Source organism: Nyctereutes procyonoides, unplaced genomic scaffold (genome assembly GCF_905146905.1).
Source record: "Nyctereutes procyonoides isolate TBG_1078 unplaced genomic scaffold, NYPRO_anot_genome, whole genome shotgun sequence".
Lineage (NCBI taxonomy): Eukaryota > Metazoa > Chordata > Mammalia > Carnivora > Canidae > Nyctereutes > Nyctereutes procyonoides.
This window is the reverse complement of record NW_026575042.1, coordinates 8,708,162-8,725,587: the sequence shown is the minus strand read 5'-3', so window position 1 is coordinate 8,725,587 and position 17,426 is coordinate 8,708,162. Positions and strand designations below refer to the sequence as shown.

General features: G+C 53.9%; 1 protein-coding gene across 4 annotated transcripts in view; it reads left to right on the top strand.

Annotated features, from left to right (window-relative positions):
- Window positions 1-17,426, top strand: part of SCN5A (sodium voltage-gated channel alpha subunit 5) — a 95,097-nt gene that overhangs the window by 8,046 nt on the left and 69,625 nt on the right. For all 4 annotated transcript variants that reach the window (XM_055321550.1, XM_055321547.1, XM_055321551.1 and 1 more), the window contains exons 2-3: window positions 7,966-8,280; window positions 10,737-10,855. In XM_055321550.1, coding sequence (XP_055177525.1) covers window positions 8,008-8,280; window positions 10,737-10,855 — 392 coding nt within the window. In that variant the 5' untranslated portion in view covers window positions 7,966-8,007. The remainder of the gene's footprint in view (window positions 1-7,965; window positions 8,281-10,736; window positions 10,856-17,426) is intronic.

The following is a 17,426-nucleotide window of genomic DNA, read 5'->3' as shown; positions in this document are numbered from 1 at the left end:
CTGGGTCTTGATCACCATCTCAGGGCCTCCCAGCATAATGGCACCGATCCCCTGTGCATGCAGCAGTAAATGGGGTTACAAGGCAGACTCGGGCTTGGGGGGAAGGGGATGCCACTTGCCCTGTGGAGGGGGCTCTGAATGACCTGGGGAGTTTGCAAATCCCCTGACCTGGCACCAGAAATACCAAACACCACTGAACTCAAGATGATTGAGCCACTTCCAAGCCCCCATCGGGCTGTCCTTACCGTGGGGAAGGAGGACTTTGAAAAAACAGAGGCTTTGGCTGAGTCCAGGGCTCGAGCCAAAGGTGCCCCCGCCCCATTCCAGCTCTCCTCTCAGCTCCCACTCCAAATAGAGGGGCCTGGTCTCAGGGACCCCATTTTATCCTGCCTGGGGAATCACTTCAGCAGAGCAAGCCGGTAGGGTTTTCCTGTCAGCAGAATTAGCCTCGGCTTCAGCCTGAGTGTTGGAATAAATGAGATGCAAATGCATGTAAATGAGGGCATCCCCGGCTTCTGGGGTGGGTGTGTTCGCCTCCAGAAGGGATTGGGGGGGATGCTGCAGGACTTCCCCAGATTGGTGGGGGCTGGGCTAGGGACTGGAGAAGGAAAGCCCCCTCGGGATCTGATCGGATCGGGATCGTCCGCCCCAAAGATCGGGATCCGGACTAGACAGAGTTAATGCCTGTGCAGCCTCAAAGGAGTGGAGCCTGCAGGGAGCCGGTTAGCTGAGGCCTTGCACAAGGACGTGCCAATGTGCCTTTGATCTGGGAGCAAGGACCTGAATGCATAGGCCACGAGCACCAGCTGGCACCCCCACTGAGCCTTTGTCCAAGCGGTTACCCTGGGAGAGCCAGGACTGTGCACATAATTGCCCGGGCTGGAGGGATGCTTTCGACCCCTCCCACTTCCCCCCCCCTCTCCCCAACCTGTGGCTCGGGGCTGCACTACCACTCCCGGCCGCTGCCCTGAACCGGGGTGGCCACTCTCTGGATTGCTGAAGACAACTCTCTTTCAACCTATCCCCACCCCTCACCCCCTCCGTTTCTCTTCCCTCCCCCACCCCCAGGCTTGCCTGAGGCCCAGCCTAATGCAGGTGGAACTCTGTAAGGGTTTAGGGCCTGGCGCTGGGAGGGAATGCCATCCAATAGAGACAGAATGCAAACTACAAATGCAAGTCACATATGCAATTTAAAATTTTCTAGTAGCCGTATTTTAAAAGTCAAAAGAAACAAGTGAGATTAATTTTAACATTTTATTTAACCCGTGTATCCAAAATATTATCAGCGTAAATTGTAGTCAGTGTTTAAAAGTTAATAATGAAATAGTTGACATTTGTTACCATACTAAGCCTTCAGAATGGGTATGGACTATACAATGGCACATCTTGATGGGCACTAGCCACATTCCAAGTACTCTGTAGCCAGGTGGGCTGGGTGGTTACCCTGTTGGACAGGGCAGTTGAACAGTCCCAGAGCTGGAGAGAAAAACTGCTGGGGAATCATTTCTGACAGAGAAACTGCTGACACTCTGGGCATTGGCAGAAATCGGCCAAGTCTCCCTGGGAGTATCTGCCCACGCGTGGGCATAGGCAGGTCAGCCAGCCAGGCTGCTGAGAGGGAAGACCAACCTCGGAGGAGGCCAACAGGGCGGGACTCCTAGCTTTGTAGTGGGGATCACAGACGTGCCCCGCCCAGGGGGGCAGCCACAGGTAGACCTTGCCCCTCTGTGTCATCAGAGTTAGGAGGCAATGTAGTAGCTTCATGAGACCTGGCTTCAGATAGACTGGGGCTTGCTTACTTAACCTCTAAGCATCAGCTTTCCCTTTGTAAAACGGATAATAATCCCCTCTCCCTAGAATTGTTGCAAGGATGAAATAAGGTGATCACAATAGTGCTTACAGCAGTCCTGGGCACATGGTGAGCACGTGATACTGCTGGAATGGCCCACTCAGCTCGTGGTTGAGAAAACCAAGGTCCAGAATGTTGTGACGTTGTCCAAGCTCACGGTGTGGCTTAGTGGCTGGGCAATAGGAAGGTTAATCTGGCACTCATTCATTCATTCACCAGGCCCTTAGAGGCACCTCTGTGGGCCAGACTGTGCTTTGGGAGCTCAGAACATAGCTGAAGGGAGAGGCAGGTGTGGAAGTAAATTACTCCATTCTATGATAAAGTGGGTATGGGAATACAAGTGTTCTGGGAATGCAGAGAAGGGAAGGCCAGCCAGGCAGGGAGGGCTGGCTGGGGTGGGCAGCAAGACAGGTTTTTCAGAGGAGGATCTTCTGAGTTGGATCTCGTAGGAAAAAAAGTAGTGACAACAACCACAATGATAAGACCAACTGGCATTCATGAAATAATTCCCATGTGTCAAGCCTGTGTAAGTATTGATAATCTGTGCCTCAGAACAGCCCTGTGAAATTGGTATGATTATTAACCCCATTTTACAAATGGGAAAACTGAGGCAGAAACACATCAGTTGACTTGTCCAAGGACACATGGCAATAAGTGGACCCAGAACCACACAGGCAATCTAACCATGTCCCTACTCCACATAGAAATAGAATACCTTGCAGAGAGGGAATTAGGGAGGCCAAAGGCAGAAGCAGAGCTGGGCACAGGGCTGGGTTCTCTGGCCCAAGGCATCTCTTCATTGCCCATCTCAGCAAAGCTGAATAGAAATGTCCTTACAAGCTACCATGGAGCCTCTTTGCCGAGGACTGGTCCTTATCTCCTCATCATCACCTGTTGACTTAGGATCCATGACCTTGGGAAGAAAAGTATTCTGTGAAGTCATTTGTAGGACCATGTACACAGTGGGTGCTGATTAAGTGTTCACTGAATAGTCTGATTAATAAAATGAGCCTATGAGTTGAGGTATTAATTAGTTTTAACTCATTCTCCTCAAGGAAAAATGAATTCATTCCTAGTGCCCTCACCTCCACCTGTGGGAAGTGAACCTTCATGGGCACCACACGCTCTCCCCTGAGCTTCTTGCTTTAGGACTGAGGGGCTGTAGGAGGCAGGGCCATGGCACAAGAGCACAGATGGCCTGAGCCTCCAGGGCAGGAGAGAGGAGCGAGGAGCAGAGGAAGCCAGTAGAGATTTTCTAGGAAGCCTAGGAACCACTTCCACAGAGCGCCTTGCATAAATTTACATGGCAAAGAATATTCTTTGCATACTGTGTTTCAGAGGCTGCGATTCCAAGGCACTGAAATGCTAGAAGTGACTCAGGATGTTGGAGCATGCCTGCCTTGGGATCCCGGAGGGGAATGGTCTGGAAAGCACTGTAAGAAGAGGTTAGGCCAGCCCCTCTTCACCCCACAGGGCACCAGCCATTCTGGTTTGTCCTGGACGGAAGGGTATCCCCTCTCAGGCTATAGGAATCTTAATGCTGAAACCAGAGAAGTCTGGAGCATCATGCCCCAACCCTGGACAGTCTCCACAGCTGCACTCTGTCATGTTCCACGTTATAGCATTGTCACCACTATGGATTGAGCACCAGCTCTGTGCCCCATACATTCAGGATCTTCCTTCAGGAAGGCCAACTGAAGAGTTAGAGGAGGCAAGTCCATAGGGCTCTGGTTTCTGGGCAATCCTAGTGTCCCTCATGGCATCTCCATCCTGTTGTGAATCCCCACATGTACAGGCCAGAGATTCAAGAGGGAGGGGGACCTGACCCTCCCCTCAGAAGAGGTTTTCAGGCTGTTTGGTGAAATCAGACTCCCCCCAGGGACTAACAGAAAGCAGCTGAGGCCGGGATGCAGGAAAGGGCTGGATGCCCAGAGGAGGGAGTTAGGTGTGGGTGGGCAACCATAGAAGGTGTCCTGGAGAAGGTGGGGTGGTGAGAAGAGCCTGAGGTGGCCTTGCCATCACACAGGGCAGAGGACAGGGGATGTGTTTGGGGATGGTTGAGACAAGGAGTGGTAGAGCTGCCTGTGGACAATGGAAGGGGAAAGAGGGGGGAGGCCAATGGCCATGAGGTCAGCACAGTCCCAGCTGGGAGAGGAGGCCCGTCCCTGGGAGCAACAGTGGGAGTGGAGGCTGGGGTGTTTGATGGTGCTTTGAGAGTGTAGCCCTTGTCAGAGGAAAGGATCAGGAGGAAAGAGTTTAAAAAGGAGGGTTCATGGGGCACCTGTGTGGCTTGGTGGTTGAGTGAATGCCTTCGGCTCAGGACGTGATCCCGGGGTCCTGGGATCTAGTCCCACACTGGGGTCCCCGCAGGGAGCCTGCTTCTTCCTCTGCCTATGTCTCTGCCTCTCCCTGTTTGTCTCTCATGAGTAAATAAATAAAATCTTAAAAAAAAAAAAAAAGGGGGAGGGTTCACATTTTGCTTCCCTGAACTCTTGGGAGCCAGCAGAACCTTGGGGGAGATGCCCCCAGTAAATGGAAATAATAAACTTGGAATAGGATGGAGTCAGGGGCCCTTTGCACTTAAGTCAGGCTGAGAAGAGTGGTCCCTTGGAAGAAGCTGTTTCAGCCCAGGGAAGAGCTAAGGGCCAAGTGTAGACGGAGTAAGTGTAGACGGAGAAGCTGTCCTGGACAGGAGGAGACAGTCGTGGGGGTGTTGCTTCTAGAGGAATGGTCTTGGAATCAATCAGGCCCAGGCTTCCCCAAATGTTGGATCCGTACAAGACAGAGACCCTCTGCTCTACCTCAGCCAGAAGTGGGGCCTCCCGTGGCAAGCAGGGGGCCTGTCCCCTAGGCCTGCGGTGTATGGCTGGGCCTGAGCCTGGAGTGTCCTCGGACCGCCCCCCAGCCCCTCCTTACCCTGGCATCACCGGAAACCTTGCAGCCAGGACTCAGCCAATCTCAGCCACAGACAGGGCGTGGGCCCTGAGCTGCTGAAGGAAGAACAAGGCCAAAGCCAGGTGCAGGCAGGGAGAGAACAAGGGAGAAAATGGATCCATTCTGCCCGCCCACCATGCACCGCCTTCGGGGCCTGAGACAAAGGACACTCCTGACTGGTTTACTTTGCAACCTGAGGCTGCCTGGCTGCCCGGGCGCAGGGAACTTCCTCTGGGTTCAGAAACCACCGAGTTCTAAGGATTTGGGTGCTCCACTGGAGGCCACTGGGAACAAGACCCTCTCTCGACCTAGGCTCCCCTCGTCAGCACTTCTTTATTAACGTGTTCAATAATAAGATCTGGCAGTGGGTCTAATAAGCATTGCAATGCTTAAGTATCAATAAGCCTTCTTGATATTTGAGATGTTTGCGGCACCTGTCACGGAATAGGAAAATATGTGCAGGTTCTCTTGGTCACAGGCACTGCTAACGCTATCACTTTGCTGCCTGCATTCATAATTGAGGGAAGTGCTCAGTTGCAGTTAGACGTTGGGAAGAGGGAGAAGTGGTTCTTCCTGCCCTGAATTCTTTCCCATCCGTCCAGGAGGCTGTTAGGAACCCCTGAACTCCGCAGACAAGCAAAGCTATCTATGCTGTTAGCAGTCAAGAAAGAGTGGTTGCCCTTGACCGGGGAGGGTAGTCAGCAACTGGAGGGGAATCCAAGTGTGAGGGACTGGGGACAATTTTTTTCTTGACCCGAGTGCTGTTACCAGGTGTGATTAGTTTGCGGAAGTTCGCCCACCTGTACACTTAGGCTCTGTGCACCAATCTGCATGAATCATTGATTTCAATACACATTTTGAAACCACCTTTACTAGAATAGACGTATATGCAGGTGTAAGCTTGTATGTGCATGCACCTTCTCTCTCTCTCTCTCTCTCTCTCTCTCTCTCACACACACACACACACACACACACACACACACACACACACACAGTATATGCCGGTGAGCCTCTGCAGGTCCATGAGCATACACGTGTCTCCAGAACCCTTGCAGGCATGTGGACACAGATGGATACAGTGAGACAGAGAACACTATTTTTAGGAAATAATTCCAAGCCAAAGAGGAGGCTTCCTGATTTACTTGACTAGTGATTGCTGATGGTGGAGCGAATTGCCCTGAAAGGGCTGTTGTCATCCAGACTGGCTTTTTTTTTTTTCTTTCTTCTTTTTTAAGTAAAGCCTAATGACTTTGTTGTTTTTATAAAAATAATACAAGATCAGCATAAGCAATTCAAGCACTGAAGAAAAGGGCAAAAAAGAAAGTGTAAAATTACCCAAATGTTTATCGGTGGAGGAAAAAAAGTCACCATTCACATTTGGTGATGAGTGTTACAGACACCGTTCTTGCTCACTCAAAGATGGAAGCTAGACAGGGACATGCTTTTACAAAATGAGAGCTTACTCCCCCACCTGCTATTTTTAACAGAGATGTTCCTTTAACTTGACTTGAATGAAACAGAGGAACAAGACCCTGAGGGATGGAGTGGTTCTTAAAGTGCTAGGTCCTAGGACCTCTCCTCTGACTCGCCTTCACGCATTCCTTGCTGCACTTCCCTGGGGACCGGAGGAGCCCTCTTGAGACCTGGCTGTGTTGTGCTTGCTCACTGTTTACCTGTCACCTGGCCAGGTGCCTGCCTCACAGCAATCCCGGGCCTGGGCCCTTTGAAGCTGTGTGCAAGGGTCGGTGTGGCAGATCCCTGGGGTCACTGGTGACATGTTTCACGGGAGTGAGATCAAGGCAAAGCCTGCCTTTGGTTGACGGAAAGGGATTCTGTCCTGGCAGAGATCTCCAACAGGTGTCCACCCTGCCCTCTTGAGCTAGTGCCCAGCCATTCCTGGGTTTGATGTGGTAATTAGCGACACCGCCTCTCCCTTCCCGGTGGTGTCCCAGTCAGGAGCTGTGTCTGCCACATCCTGTTTTGTTGGGACAGTCAGGAGCACATTCTTTGGTCTCCATGTCATAGGCAGAGCATGTTCACACCAGGTCCTGGATCGTTTGAGGCCACTGGGGCCCACATTCTCCCGGTTTGGCATCACATGTGTGTGCTGGTTGGATGCCCCAGTGGACGGTGGTGACTATTTTCTGGTTCTGCTGTCACTTGGTATCAGCTCTCATTTGTTCAGATGGGGGAGGAGGGGATCAAGTGGAGAGGTGTGAAGAGTCCACGATTCTCTGAGTTTCCCATTTTTGGAAAGATGCCCATCCTGGGGATTTGAGGAGGGTCCTCTCAGCAGGGCTTTATCACCCGTGTGTACCCCAGGGTAGCATCTGGATGACAACTCCAAAATTGTTACCCTGTTGTTTCCAAAAACCCATGGGATTTACCTGGGTCTCGTTGGGTGGACACAGATGCCCCTTCATGTGTTGGTACCTCCATGCCCCAAGTAAAGTCTGGGCACCCTCCCCCTGCAGGCAGATGGTGCAGTGGGGAGACAGACAGAGTATCCCCCACCCTTTGCCCCACCGCCCAGGTTGTATTTTCCCAGAAAAGAAGTGGGTGCTTTTGGGCGCTGGCCCAGGAGGCCTCTGATCACCTTCCACAGGCCCCAGGGTTTCCTATAGAAGGGATGAGCTTGAGAGCAGGGGTGGCACTGGGTACCTTCTAATGCCTTTCCCTCACCTGCATAATCTTCATCATTCCTACCATCATTCATTTGCTCAGGACCAGCCTTGCCAAGGATCTGGAATAAAAAGATGACAGGTCCCAGACCTGCCCCAGGGAGTGTCCCTCCTAGTCCAGAGACTGTCAGTACCTTTGTGGCTTGGTTAAAGAACCAAGAGGTGCAAGTGTTCACTTTTGGGTTGAGTAGGGCAGAACAGAGGACTTGAGCAACACAGCCCCTCTTGCCTACTTGCCATCAGATGTGCTCATAGGGATGGGAAGGGGACCATCTTTCGGGTCCCCACGCAACCCATAGCCTGGAGGACCTTGGGTTTGCCCAGGCCCGTGTCGGCCAGGTGTGCCTCTGGAGAGGTTGGGAACCGTGGCCTGGACCATCTGGGCAGACCTCGTCCTTCCCTCCACCAGCACAGCCCCTCCCCAGCAGGTGTGGCCACCCTGCCCCCTGGGCCTGGACATAGCATGACGCACTGCGTCTGTGTTTTCTGGCTTCCCCACAGGCCACACGAGGACTGCCTGTGCCCCAGAAGCAGGATGAGAAGATGGCAGACTTCCTGTTACCTCGGGGCACCAGCAGCTTCCGCAGGTTCACCCGGGAGTCCCTGGCGGCCATCGAGAAGCGCATGGCAGAGAAGCAAGCCCGAGGCTCGGCCGCCTCGCAGGAGAGCCGGGAAGGGCTGCCCGAGGAGGAGGCTCCCCGGCCCCAGCTGGACCTGCAGGCCTCCAAAAAGCTGCCAGATCTCTATGGCAACCCGCCCCGAGAGCTCATCGGGGAGCCCCTGGAGGACCTGGACCCCTTCTATAGCACCCAAAAGGTGACTGCCGCCCACCTCCCTGCCCACACCTTCCTGCAGCTCCCCTGTCAGCGCAGCAGATAGGGAGAAGGCCTCGCCTCCATATGGGGCTGTGTTTGGGGTGGGCTCCCTGGGCTCTGGGGGAGTGAGTCATTGGGGATCTGTATTCCAATCATTTTAATTTTATTCCAGAATAAAAGCCAGAATTACGCAGCCTGATATGGTTTGGTATTAGAAGAGAAGAAGCGGGCAGTCACAGTTGAATCTTGCCTCCTTGTGGTGTGCCTTCTGTGGGAGTCCTCTGCCGTTAGACTTTCCCCTTGGGCAGACTCCTCCCGTCCTGCAGGGCTGGCAATTTGGATTTGAGTCCTAAGTCCGGTCTTGAGTTGAGTGTGGGCTCCAGAGCACAGCACGTGGTCCCCTCTCCTACTCGGGACAGCATGTAGCCCACACCCTCCTGCCTGGAGAATTCGCTGGGTGCTGGCTGTGCCTGGGTAGCTCGGGCTGGGGTGGTAGCAGCAGCTGCTGGGCCTTGCAGGTGGTCTTGAGTCTGTGAAGGCCAACAGGAGGCCTGAGAGGGATGAGGAGGGAGCTCATTCTGCCATCGTCCTCCTGGGTATAGGGAGAGGAAGCAGCTTTTGACCACCAGGCAGGGCAACTCAGGCTTTCTTCCAGCAGGGATTTCCACCTAGGAGGTGAATTCCCCTACCTGGGTGCCCTGCCCTGGCCTCACCTCTCAGGCCACAGGGCTCCTGCAGAGGCCCGGTCCCTAGCCAGTTGCCCATACTTCTGGGCCTCACTGCTGGAGGGAGGAGGGTTTGCATCTGGTGGAGGCATTTCCCCAGAAGGCCAGGTACTGAGGAAGAAGGTAGCTCCTCACAGCACTGCAGTCAGTACCAAGGCCTGGAAAACGCTGGCAGGCAGACCGGGTCGGTGCTCACAAGGCAAGTGTGGACATGCGGCAGTGTGAATCTTGTGTGTCCGTATCACCAGGCGCCTGAGTGTGTGTGACCGTGCTTTAAGACTGAAGCTAGACCAAGAGCCGACGGGGGAGGGGTACACCATTGTCTCTGTGTGTGATGGGAGTGGGTGTGGGCATGAATGTGAGTGGCTAAAGGGAGAGCCCACCCAATCTATACACACAGGTGGGAGCAGAGATCTTGAACCTGGTTGTGCTTCTCCTTGGTTCAGGTGATGCAGGTGGGGTTGAGGTCAGGGCCAGGGGTTACCATTGGGGTCAGAGTGAGGCCAGAAGCTGGGATTAGTCAGGGTAGATAGGCCTAGGTCATGGTGGGTCACAGCTAGAAGAATTAGGGTCAGAGTGAAGGTCAAAGCTGGTGGCCAGTCCAGCTTTCAGTGGCCAGTCAGAGTGACAGCTACGTTAGAGTCAGCTGGGACAGGCGGAAGGCATGGCAGGAGGACCCAACTGAGGATGGAGTCAAAGCAGGGCTAGGCTTTTGGGGGCTGGTGGCAGTTGAGCCTAGAAGCAGTCAGGGACCCTGTTTTCTAACACTGTGATCAGGAATACTTGAACCATGGCCCAGGCATGACTCTGGCCTCTAACCTTCTGACTCTTCTTGCTGACCCCTGACCACATTGCCCCACGTCCCAAGGGGTGACACAAGCAGAGCTTTTGGTCTTGATATATCCAGTCAGCTGATCTCCCCAGCTCAGATTAAATAGAACTTTGTCTCACTAGCTCAGCCTTTAGAGAAGCACAACCCCAGAGCCATGCCACCTCAGCTGTGCCAGCCTTAGCCTGGGGAGCTGGGGAGGCACTGGTAGCTCAGCCGCCAGCACCTCCTGTCCAGTCCCAGGCCCCATTGTGCTGGGTGGACTGCATCTTCTGGAAGCTTGGGGAGAAAGTCCACCTTGGGCTGCTTAAGATCCTCCCAGGGGGGAGACCCTAGGTCATCTCCTCTGGGATGGGCTAGGGTTGACACTTGCCCTGAACCCAGAGAGACAGGGCCTCAGGGAAAGCTTCTCTCTCCTGGGCTGGGGTCTACATTTTCCCATCCCTACCACTCACCTGTTAGTCTTCTCTCCTGACCCAACTCCCTAACTAGCCCATCACTCCCCAGCAGGCAGGAAGGGCTCAAAAGGGTGGAGGGGAAGGAGCGGGCATCAGCCACATCCTGGCCTCTCCTGGGAAAATAATCTCAGCTAGGATCATGAGAGGCCCCCCTCTTGTCAGGACTGTAATTTTGAAACTAAACTCAGTCCCACCCAGCCTGACATTCCCCTAAACTTGACCTTATCCCACTACAGCCATGGGCAACACTGTGAGCCGCTGCTGACCTGCGGAACGGGCTGGCTGCCCTCCCTTGTCCTTTCCCCCTCTCTCAATCCCTCTCTTCCTTCCACCCAACCCTTAGCTAGGGTTCCACGGCTCAGAGCCAACAGCTGCCCCCCAAAATCCTCTCTCCTCAGGGGTCTATGGGCTCCTGCCCCAACCTAAAGCAGCTCTCTGTTCACAGACCTTCATCGTGCTGAATAAAGGCAAGACCATATTCCGCTTCAGTGCCACCAATGCCTTGTATGTCCTCAGTCCCTTCCACCCTGTCCGGAGAGCGGCCGTGAAGATTCTGGTTCATTCATATCCTTTGCAGTGAGTCCCTGCCACGAGTTTCCTCTGGGCCCCACACGGGGGTGGGAAGGGTGTTTAGGGCCGAGAGCAGTGCCCATCCCTGTGGACCATCCAACACGGTCATCACCTAGTGGCTGGTTGGAAATGTAGGCTCTTGGACGTGCAGACCTGCCAAATAAGCATCTGCATCTCAGCAACATCCCAGGGGATTCTTGGGCACATGAAAGTTGGGGGAAACCCTGCTTCTTCAGTAGAGACACATCCTAGAAGCCAGTCTGCTGAGGATCCCAGAGGACAGGAGGTCTGTCAGTGTCCCCCGGCTCTGCTTTGGCTCCAAAGTCCCCTCCCACAGCCTCCTCCCCATCCCCTTGCGGGGACCTCGGGCAGGTCACTGGGGCTCAGCCAAGGAGAAGCCACTTCCCAGTAAAGAGACCTCTGGTTTATTCATATGTGGGCATCCTTCAAAGGAGGCAACACTTGCTTTTTGATTAGGTGTTGACAAAATGTTTGCAGTTTCAGAGTTATCTCAAAGAACTCTGGTTAGCGTTAAATTATATAAACCGCAGCCTAAAAAAGCTGCCGGCTGGGGAGGAGCGGCCCCTGAGTGCTGCAGTTTGACAAGGGACAGGACTGGCCTTTGGGCCCTCAGGGGGCCTCATTCAGGCCACGTGGGACATGGGATGTGGGACGGGGTGCCAGCACCCAATCACGGCTGCTCTGCGGACTTCAGAAAAGGGGCCCCCCAGATGGGGAGGCGGGGAGACGGGTGTCTGCATGCAGCCAGAGGCGTCTGTGTCTCCCTGCGCGGGCCTGGGCAGCCTCCCTTTGGCTGGCAGCTGGCTGGGCTGTTAATTGAATCAATGCCGCTGGGCTCTGCAGCATGATTAGCCATGGGTGTGGCAGGCTGCCCACGGTCGCCCCTCAGATCCCCACTCTGGATGGACCTTTCCTGAGGCCGAGGCAACGACCCATCAACCTCCGAGGAGGGCAGGAGGCTTCAGGAAAACAGCTGCCCCATGAGGAGCTAAGTGACGCAGGCAGATGCTGACAGCTCAGGGGCTTTTTCTGTCCAGGCGGAGATGAGGGATGCCCCTTCCTGGTTCCCTGCCCACCTGTGCCCAGTCCCTGATCCTCACTGCAGGGGTTAATTGGAGGGGCTCAGTGCCAAACTTGTTCTCTGCACGTAGATGCTCTGTCCCCTCTTCTGGCTTGCTCCTGCCTTCCTTGTGGGGTTCCTGAGATGTGTGTTTGCAGGGCAAGTCCCACGTGCTGCCATGGCTGTGGGAGCAGCAGGGTGGCTCTAGGGGGGGCAGACACCATGGGAAGGGGCTCTATTCAGGGGGCAGCCTGGGGTTCATAGCTTCATCTTACTTTGTGAGTCAAGAGTAGTTCCAGATTGAATTTTGAACCATTCTGCAAATGTTCCTAAGCACTTAGCCTGGCACCCTGGGTATATGGAGCTGAATAAGACCCTGTCTTTGCCCCTTTGGGAATTTTACAGTCCCCTAAGAGCGATAAGACCTCTACAAGAATAGTTGTCATTCCTGCCAGCGTGTGGGCACAGCCTGGTGAGGAGGAAAGGCCAGCCTTCTCACTTGGTCTAAGCTGTCTCCACCTCACTCCAAGGGCGTGGCCTCCCTGAAAGCATGCTCCACCTCCCACCTGGGGCTTCTCCTCCAGGTATCTAACCAACCCAGCACTGTTTGGCAGCCACGGCAGCCCCCAGGGATGCAGCGGCAGCCCCAGGATTCCAGCAGGGCCCTGGACTGGGCCGGGGTGGGGGCAGCCAGATGAAGCCACCCTAACTGACATCCCCAGCCTGGCCAGAGGATCCACTGAGCAGTGGCTGAGGCTGTGTGGGGCTGGCCCCGCCTGCCCACCCCACCACCTGCTGCCCCCGGCGCAACCCACCCTGAGGCCTCAGAGCTGGCCTGTGTTCCCCAGGGCAGCGGCCCCAGGGAGGTGGCTTGTCATGGTTGAGGCCCTGCAGTGGGCTCCCAGGGGCTGCCTTGACACTCCACTGCCTGGGATTGGGAGCACTCCGCTGGCCCTCAACAGCGCCCCTTAGTGGTCTCGGGGGGCAATGGGGGAGAGGAAGGGTCTATATCTTGGGTTGCGGGGGAAGGTTTGGGAGCAGCCCCTCTGTGCCCTTGAGCCTTGCCATTCAAAGTGTAGCACATAGACCAGTAGCAGCAGTATCGTGAGGATCTTGTAAGAATTGCAGAATCTCGGGCCCCACCCCAGAGCCTGCATTTTTGCAAGGATCCCACAATCCGAGCACACACCACCCTGGGCAGTTGTTAGCAGCTGTCATTTTGTGAGGATCACCTTAGGCTCACCTGGGCAGTTTATTTAAAATGTAGATTCCTGGCCCTTACCAGACCAGAAGCTCCAGTGTGAAGCCTGGGAATCCCCAAACTGTCCACGCATTTTTTTTTCTTAATTGAAATATAATTCACGTACCACACAACCTACCCTTTTTAAGCGTACAATTGAGTAGATTTTAGTATATTCCTATGGTGATGCAACCATCACCACTCTCCAATTCCAGAACATATCATCACCCCAAAAAGGAATCCCGTGCCCATTATCAGTCGCTATGAATTTTGAATGCATACAGATTCTGTGTTTCAAATAATGAACTTTCGCTCTGCTTACATTCTCTTGTGTGGTGGTGGGGAAAAAAAGCCCACATAACATAAAATTTACTATCCTAGCCATTTTGAAGTGTACAGTTGAGTGGTGTTTACTATGTGCATATTGTCATGTAGCAAATCTCCAGCACTTTTGCATCTTGCAAAACTGAAAATCTTTACCCATGATTAGCTTACATTTTCATATCCATTCAGACACCTCCGGAGCCACACATGCAGTTATGTGCTAGGCCCTTTGGAGAGGGCAAGGGGCCAAAGACAAATTTAGGAAGGAGCAGGAGGGCAGCGCCTGCTCTCAAGGAAGAAAACCCACTCACTACTAATGATGCAGGCACTCACGGCGACATGCTAGTGGCTTTTTCTCTGTGCTCCATGCTTGCAGTGCATCCCTGGGAAGTGGCCTAAAAAGTAAATATGGGTATGTAGAATTATTTTTTCCAATGTATTTTTGTTATAATCCTGCAGAGTGTGTTCCTGCCAGGATTAAATAAAAGAAACCAACTGAACTCCCAATTCCACTGCAGTCACATTCAGAGAGGCCTCACGTTCACACGGAGCAGCTTTCTGCCTTCCTGGGTGCACAGGATCTGTTCACAAAATCCACCCACGTTTCTCTAGCAGATTCAAATGGGCAATCAAACCACATGTTTGTGTGTGTTTGTGTGAGTGTGTGTGTGTGTGTGTGTGTGTGCATGTTCATTGAATGGCACAAATATATGAAAATGCCCCCCACGGCATCCCTTCTGTTTGCGAGCATTTTTTTTTTGACTCCTTGGGATCCAAAGACAGGCAGGCCAAGTTTCAGGCATTCCCTGCCACCCATGCAGGCAGTCCTTACTGGCATTTTCATAATGAGGCTGGGAGTGGGTGTTGGGGCACAATGACACCACAGGATTGAAGATGTTCAGCTGAGCTCCCACCTAGAGAGCTGGCCTTTGCCTCTGCCCATACATGGGGCCAGCTTAGTCATCAACCTGAGACTGCCAGGCAGTGCAAACAGGTGTGCCCTGGCCTGGGGTACACTTGACTCATTTCTCTGGTATTGGCCTACTGCTGAGCTCCATGGGGGACCTGGGGATGCTTTGAGCAGAATCATGCACTTCTAGGTAGGAGGAGACCACACACATACAGGAATGACCATCCACGGGGTCAAGAGAGCCAGGCAGGGCTTCCAGCAGTCAAGGACCCCCAGAGTCTAGAGTTTGCTGCAACTTCCAGCACTCAAGGGCCTCCAGAGTCTAGTTTGCTGCACCTCACCTTAACCTGTTACTATGTCTAGAAAAGCCAGAACCCAGGCAGGCAGCTCCTGTCATTTCCCAGGATGGGCTCCAGGCCCTGGCTGGCAGCACTTAGAAGGGCTGTCTACTTTGGCTCTTCTCTAAGTCTTGCTGCCTGAGTTCAGCTCACCTGAACTCCAGCCAAATCTTTTGGCCCAGAGCAGCCTGTTCACACTGCTGTTTTCTGCCCAAGGGTCTTTTCTTTGCTCTAGTGAGAGCACTGAGAGGGATCTCCCCCAGTCAGCCCACCTTGCCTCATCACCCTGACCAGTTGCGCTGATAGGTTGCTGAAGGAACCCTGCCCAGCATTGGGTGCCTGCCTAAATGCCTTCTCCTCCAGGAAGCCTTCCTGCCCAGCCAGAGGCTGGTCTGGTTTCTCATAATATCCCATCATGAAGCTGTTCAGATGCCTCCTGTCTCCCACCCAGGGCCAGGCACACATGCTCTTTAGGTTTATTCTTTAAAATAATGAACAGTTTCATCCCTCCCCTGGGTGGCAGTCTGCTCACACTTTACAAAGCCCTTCACTCATTGGTTTACTGCCCTGTGAATGGTAGAAGTCAAGTTTGGGGTAGCATTTCCCCCTGAAGCAGGGTGACTCCCCCCAGCCCTTTGGTCTGGAGGCAGAGAGACTGACCCTTGGTATTGTCATGCAGAGACAGTGCAGCAGCAGGGCTGTTTGGGGGTCCCGAGCTGGCCAGCCCGGGGCTCTGAGCTGGGCTGTGCCATTGACCAGCCTTGTACCGACAGTGTGTGACTGCTGCAACAAATGACCACAAACGTGGTTTAAAAAACAAAAATTTATTATCTTAGAGTTCTGGAGGTCAGAAATCCAAGAAGTTCTCACTGAGCTAAAATCGGGGTATTGGCGGGGCTGCGTTCCTCTCTGGAGGCACTAGGGGAGAATCTGTTCCTAGTCTTCCCCAGTCTCTAGAGTCTGTGCAGACTCCTTGGCTTGTGGCACCCCCATGTGCAAAGCCAGCAACTCCTGGTGCAATTATCCCACAGACATCCAACCCTCCTGCCTGCCTCTTTGACTTAGAAGGACCCTATGCTGACATTGGGCCCACCCAGACAATCCAAGGTGCTCTCCCATCTCGAGACCCTGAATTTAATCACATCCATAAATTCCTTTTGCTGAAGAAATTAGCATTTGTGCTTGTCAGGGATGAAGATGTGGTTGGGGTGGGCGGGGTGGGTACTGTTTCTCTCCCTGTTATAGTAACCTCCTGTCTGACCTTGTGCCTCAGTCTCTTCATGAACAAAATGGAGACAAATCCTCCCCTCACACACACACTGCCCTTGGGTTGTTAGGAGAATTGAATTAGTTAATGGTTACAGAGAACAGAGCCTGGCACCTAGGAAGGGCTCAATAAATATTTGCTCTTAGGGTCATTACTTTCATATTTCAGGAATCACCTGGGATCCACAGTAGTGGATCTGGCCAGGTGGGGGTACGGGAGAGGGCAGTGAATAAAGCTGGTTGAGGGGCATATTAACTGTCTGCCCAGTAAGGACAGCCTTGGCACAGAGCCTGGGTGTAGGGAACATGTGCGTGTGTAAGAGAGAAGGGAGTGAGTCTCAGCCATGGAGACCTGCCCACAGGCAGAGGGATGGACCACTTTCAAGCTGAGGGACACCCCCCTACACACACCTGGGCCTAGAGAGGTGTCCTCCCACCAGGGAGGAATCAGGGCTTCATGGAGCGATGGCCTCTGAGCTGAGCAGCTCTGCTATAGCTGAGGGAGGTTCCCAAAGCCTGATCCTCTTTCATCTCAGGTGAGAAATTGGAGAATTCATTATAAACTGGGGGTGGGGCTTGGCATGCTATTTCCTGATCCCCTGGATTCCCTAGCAGGAGGACTGAGTGTGGAGGGCATGCATCTAGATCCTTTGAGAGGCCTCCCTCCCCTCCTCTCTCTCCCCAGATGGGACAGCATCGCTGTCTCCCAGAAGTCAGCACCCCAGCTAAGCCCAGTCTCCAGGGTGACTGCACTGGTCTCCCCCTCAGACCTGAGGCCCCGCCAGGCCTTAGAAAAGGGTGGAGCTCTACTAGGGAGGAAAGAGGCAGGCCCCTAGGGCTCAATTACTTCAGCTCCCTGGCAGCCGGAGGGATTCTCAGGCGGGCAGCTGCTGCTTGCAGAGCTGGGACTGGGGCCACATCGTGAGCCTGGGGGCAGCCACCGGGCACAGGAAGCCCAGCCTCTCTTCTTGGGCTGAGGAGGGAATTTGTGAGAGCAGCAGGGTGTCTGTTCTGGCTCAGGCCCCTTGGAGGTGCCCTAGCCCCTACGCGGACCAAGGTCTGCCCCTTGCTCCTCTGTAGGTCTGGCAGAGATGAGAGGGACCCGTGGGGGTTAGTCAGAGCTCCATCCAGCTTGAAGCAGCAGAGAAGGAGCCAGAGAGTCAGGGATCAGACAAGCCCGGGGCAGTTCAATTCAAGACCGGAGGCCCAGAAGTATGCCCACAACAGTCCTGACATCTGAAGAGTTCCCCTTCTGGGGGGTCGGGGGGGGGGGGAACAGATAGGCATTGACATTGAGGGATCAGCAGCACACTTAAAGAGAGATGATGCCCCATGCCCTGGGGTGTGGTCACCTAGGGATCGAGCAGCATGCTTAGAGGGGGTGCTGCTGCCCAGAGAGGATGCTC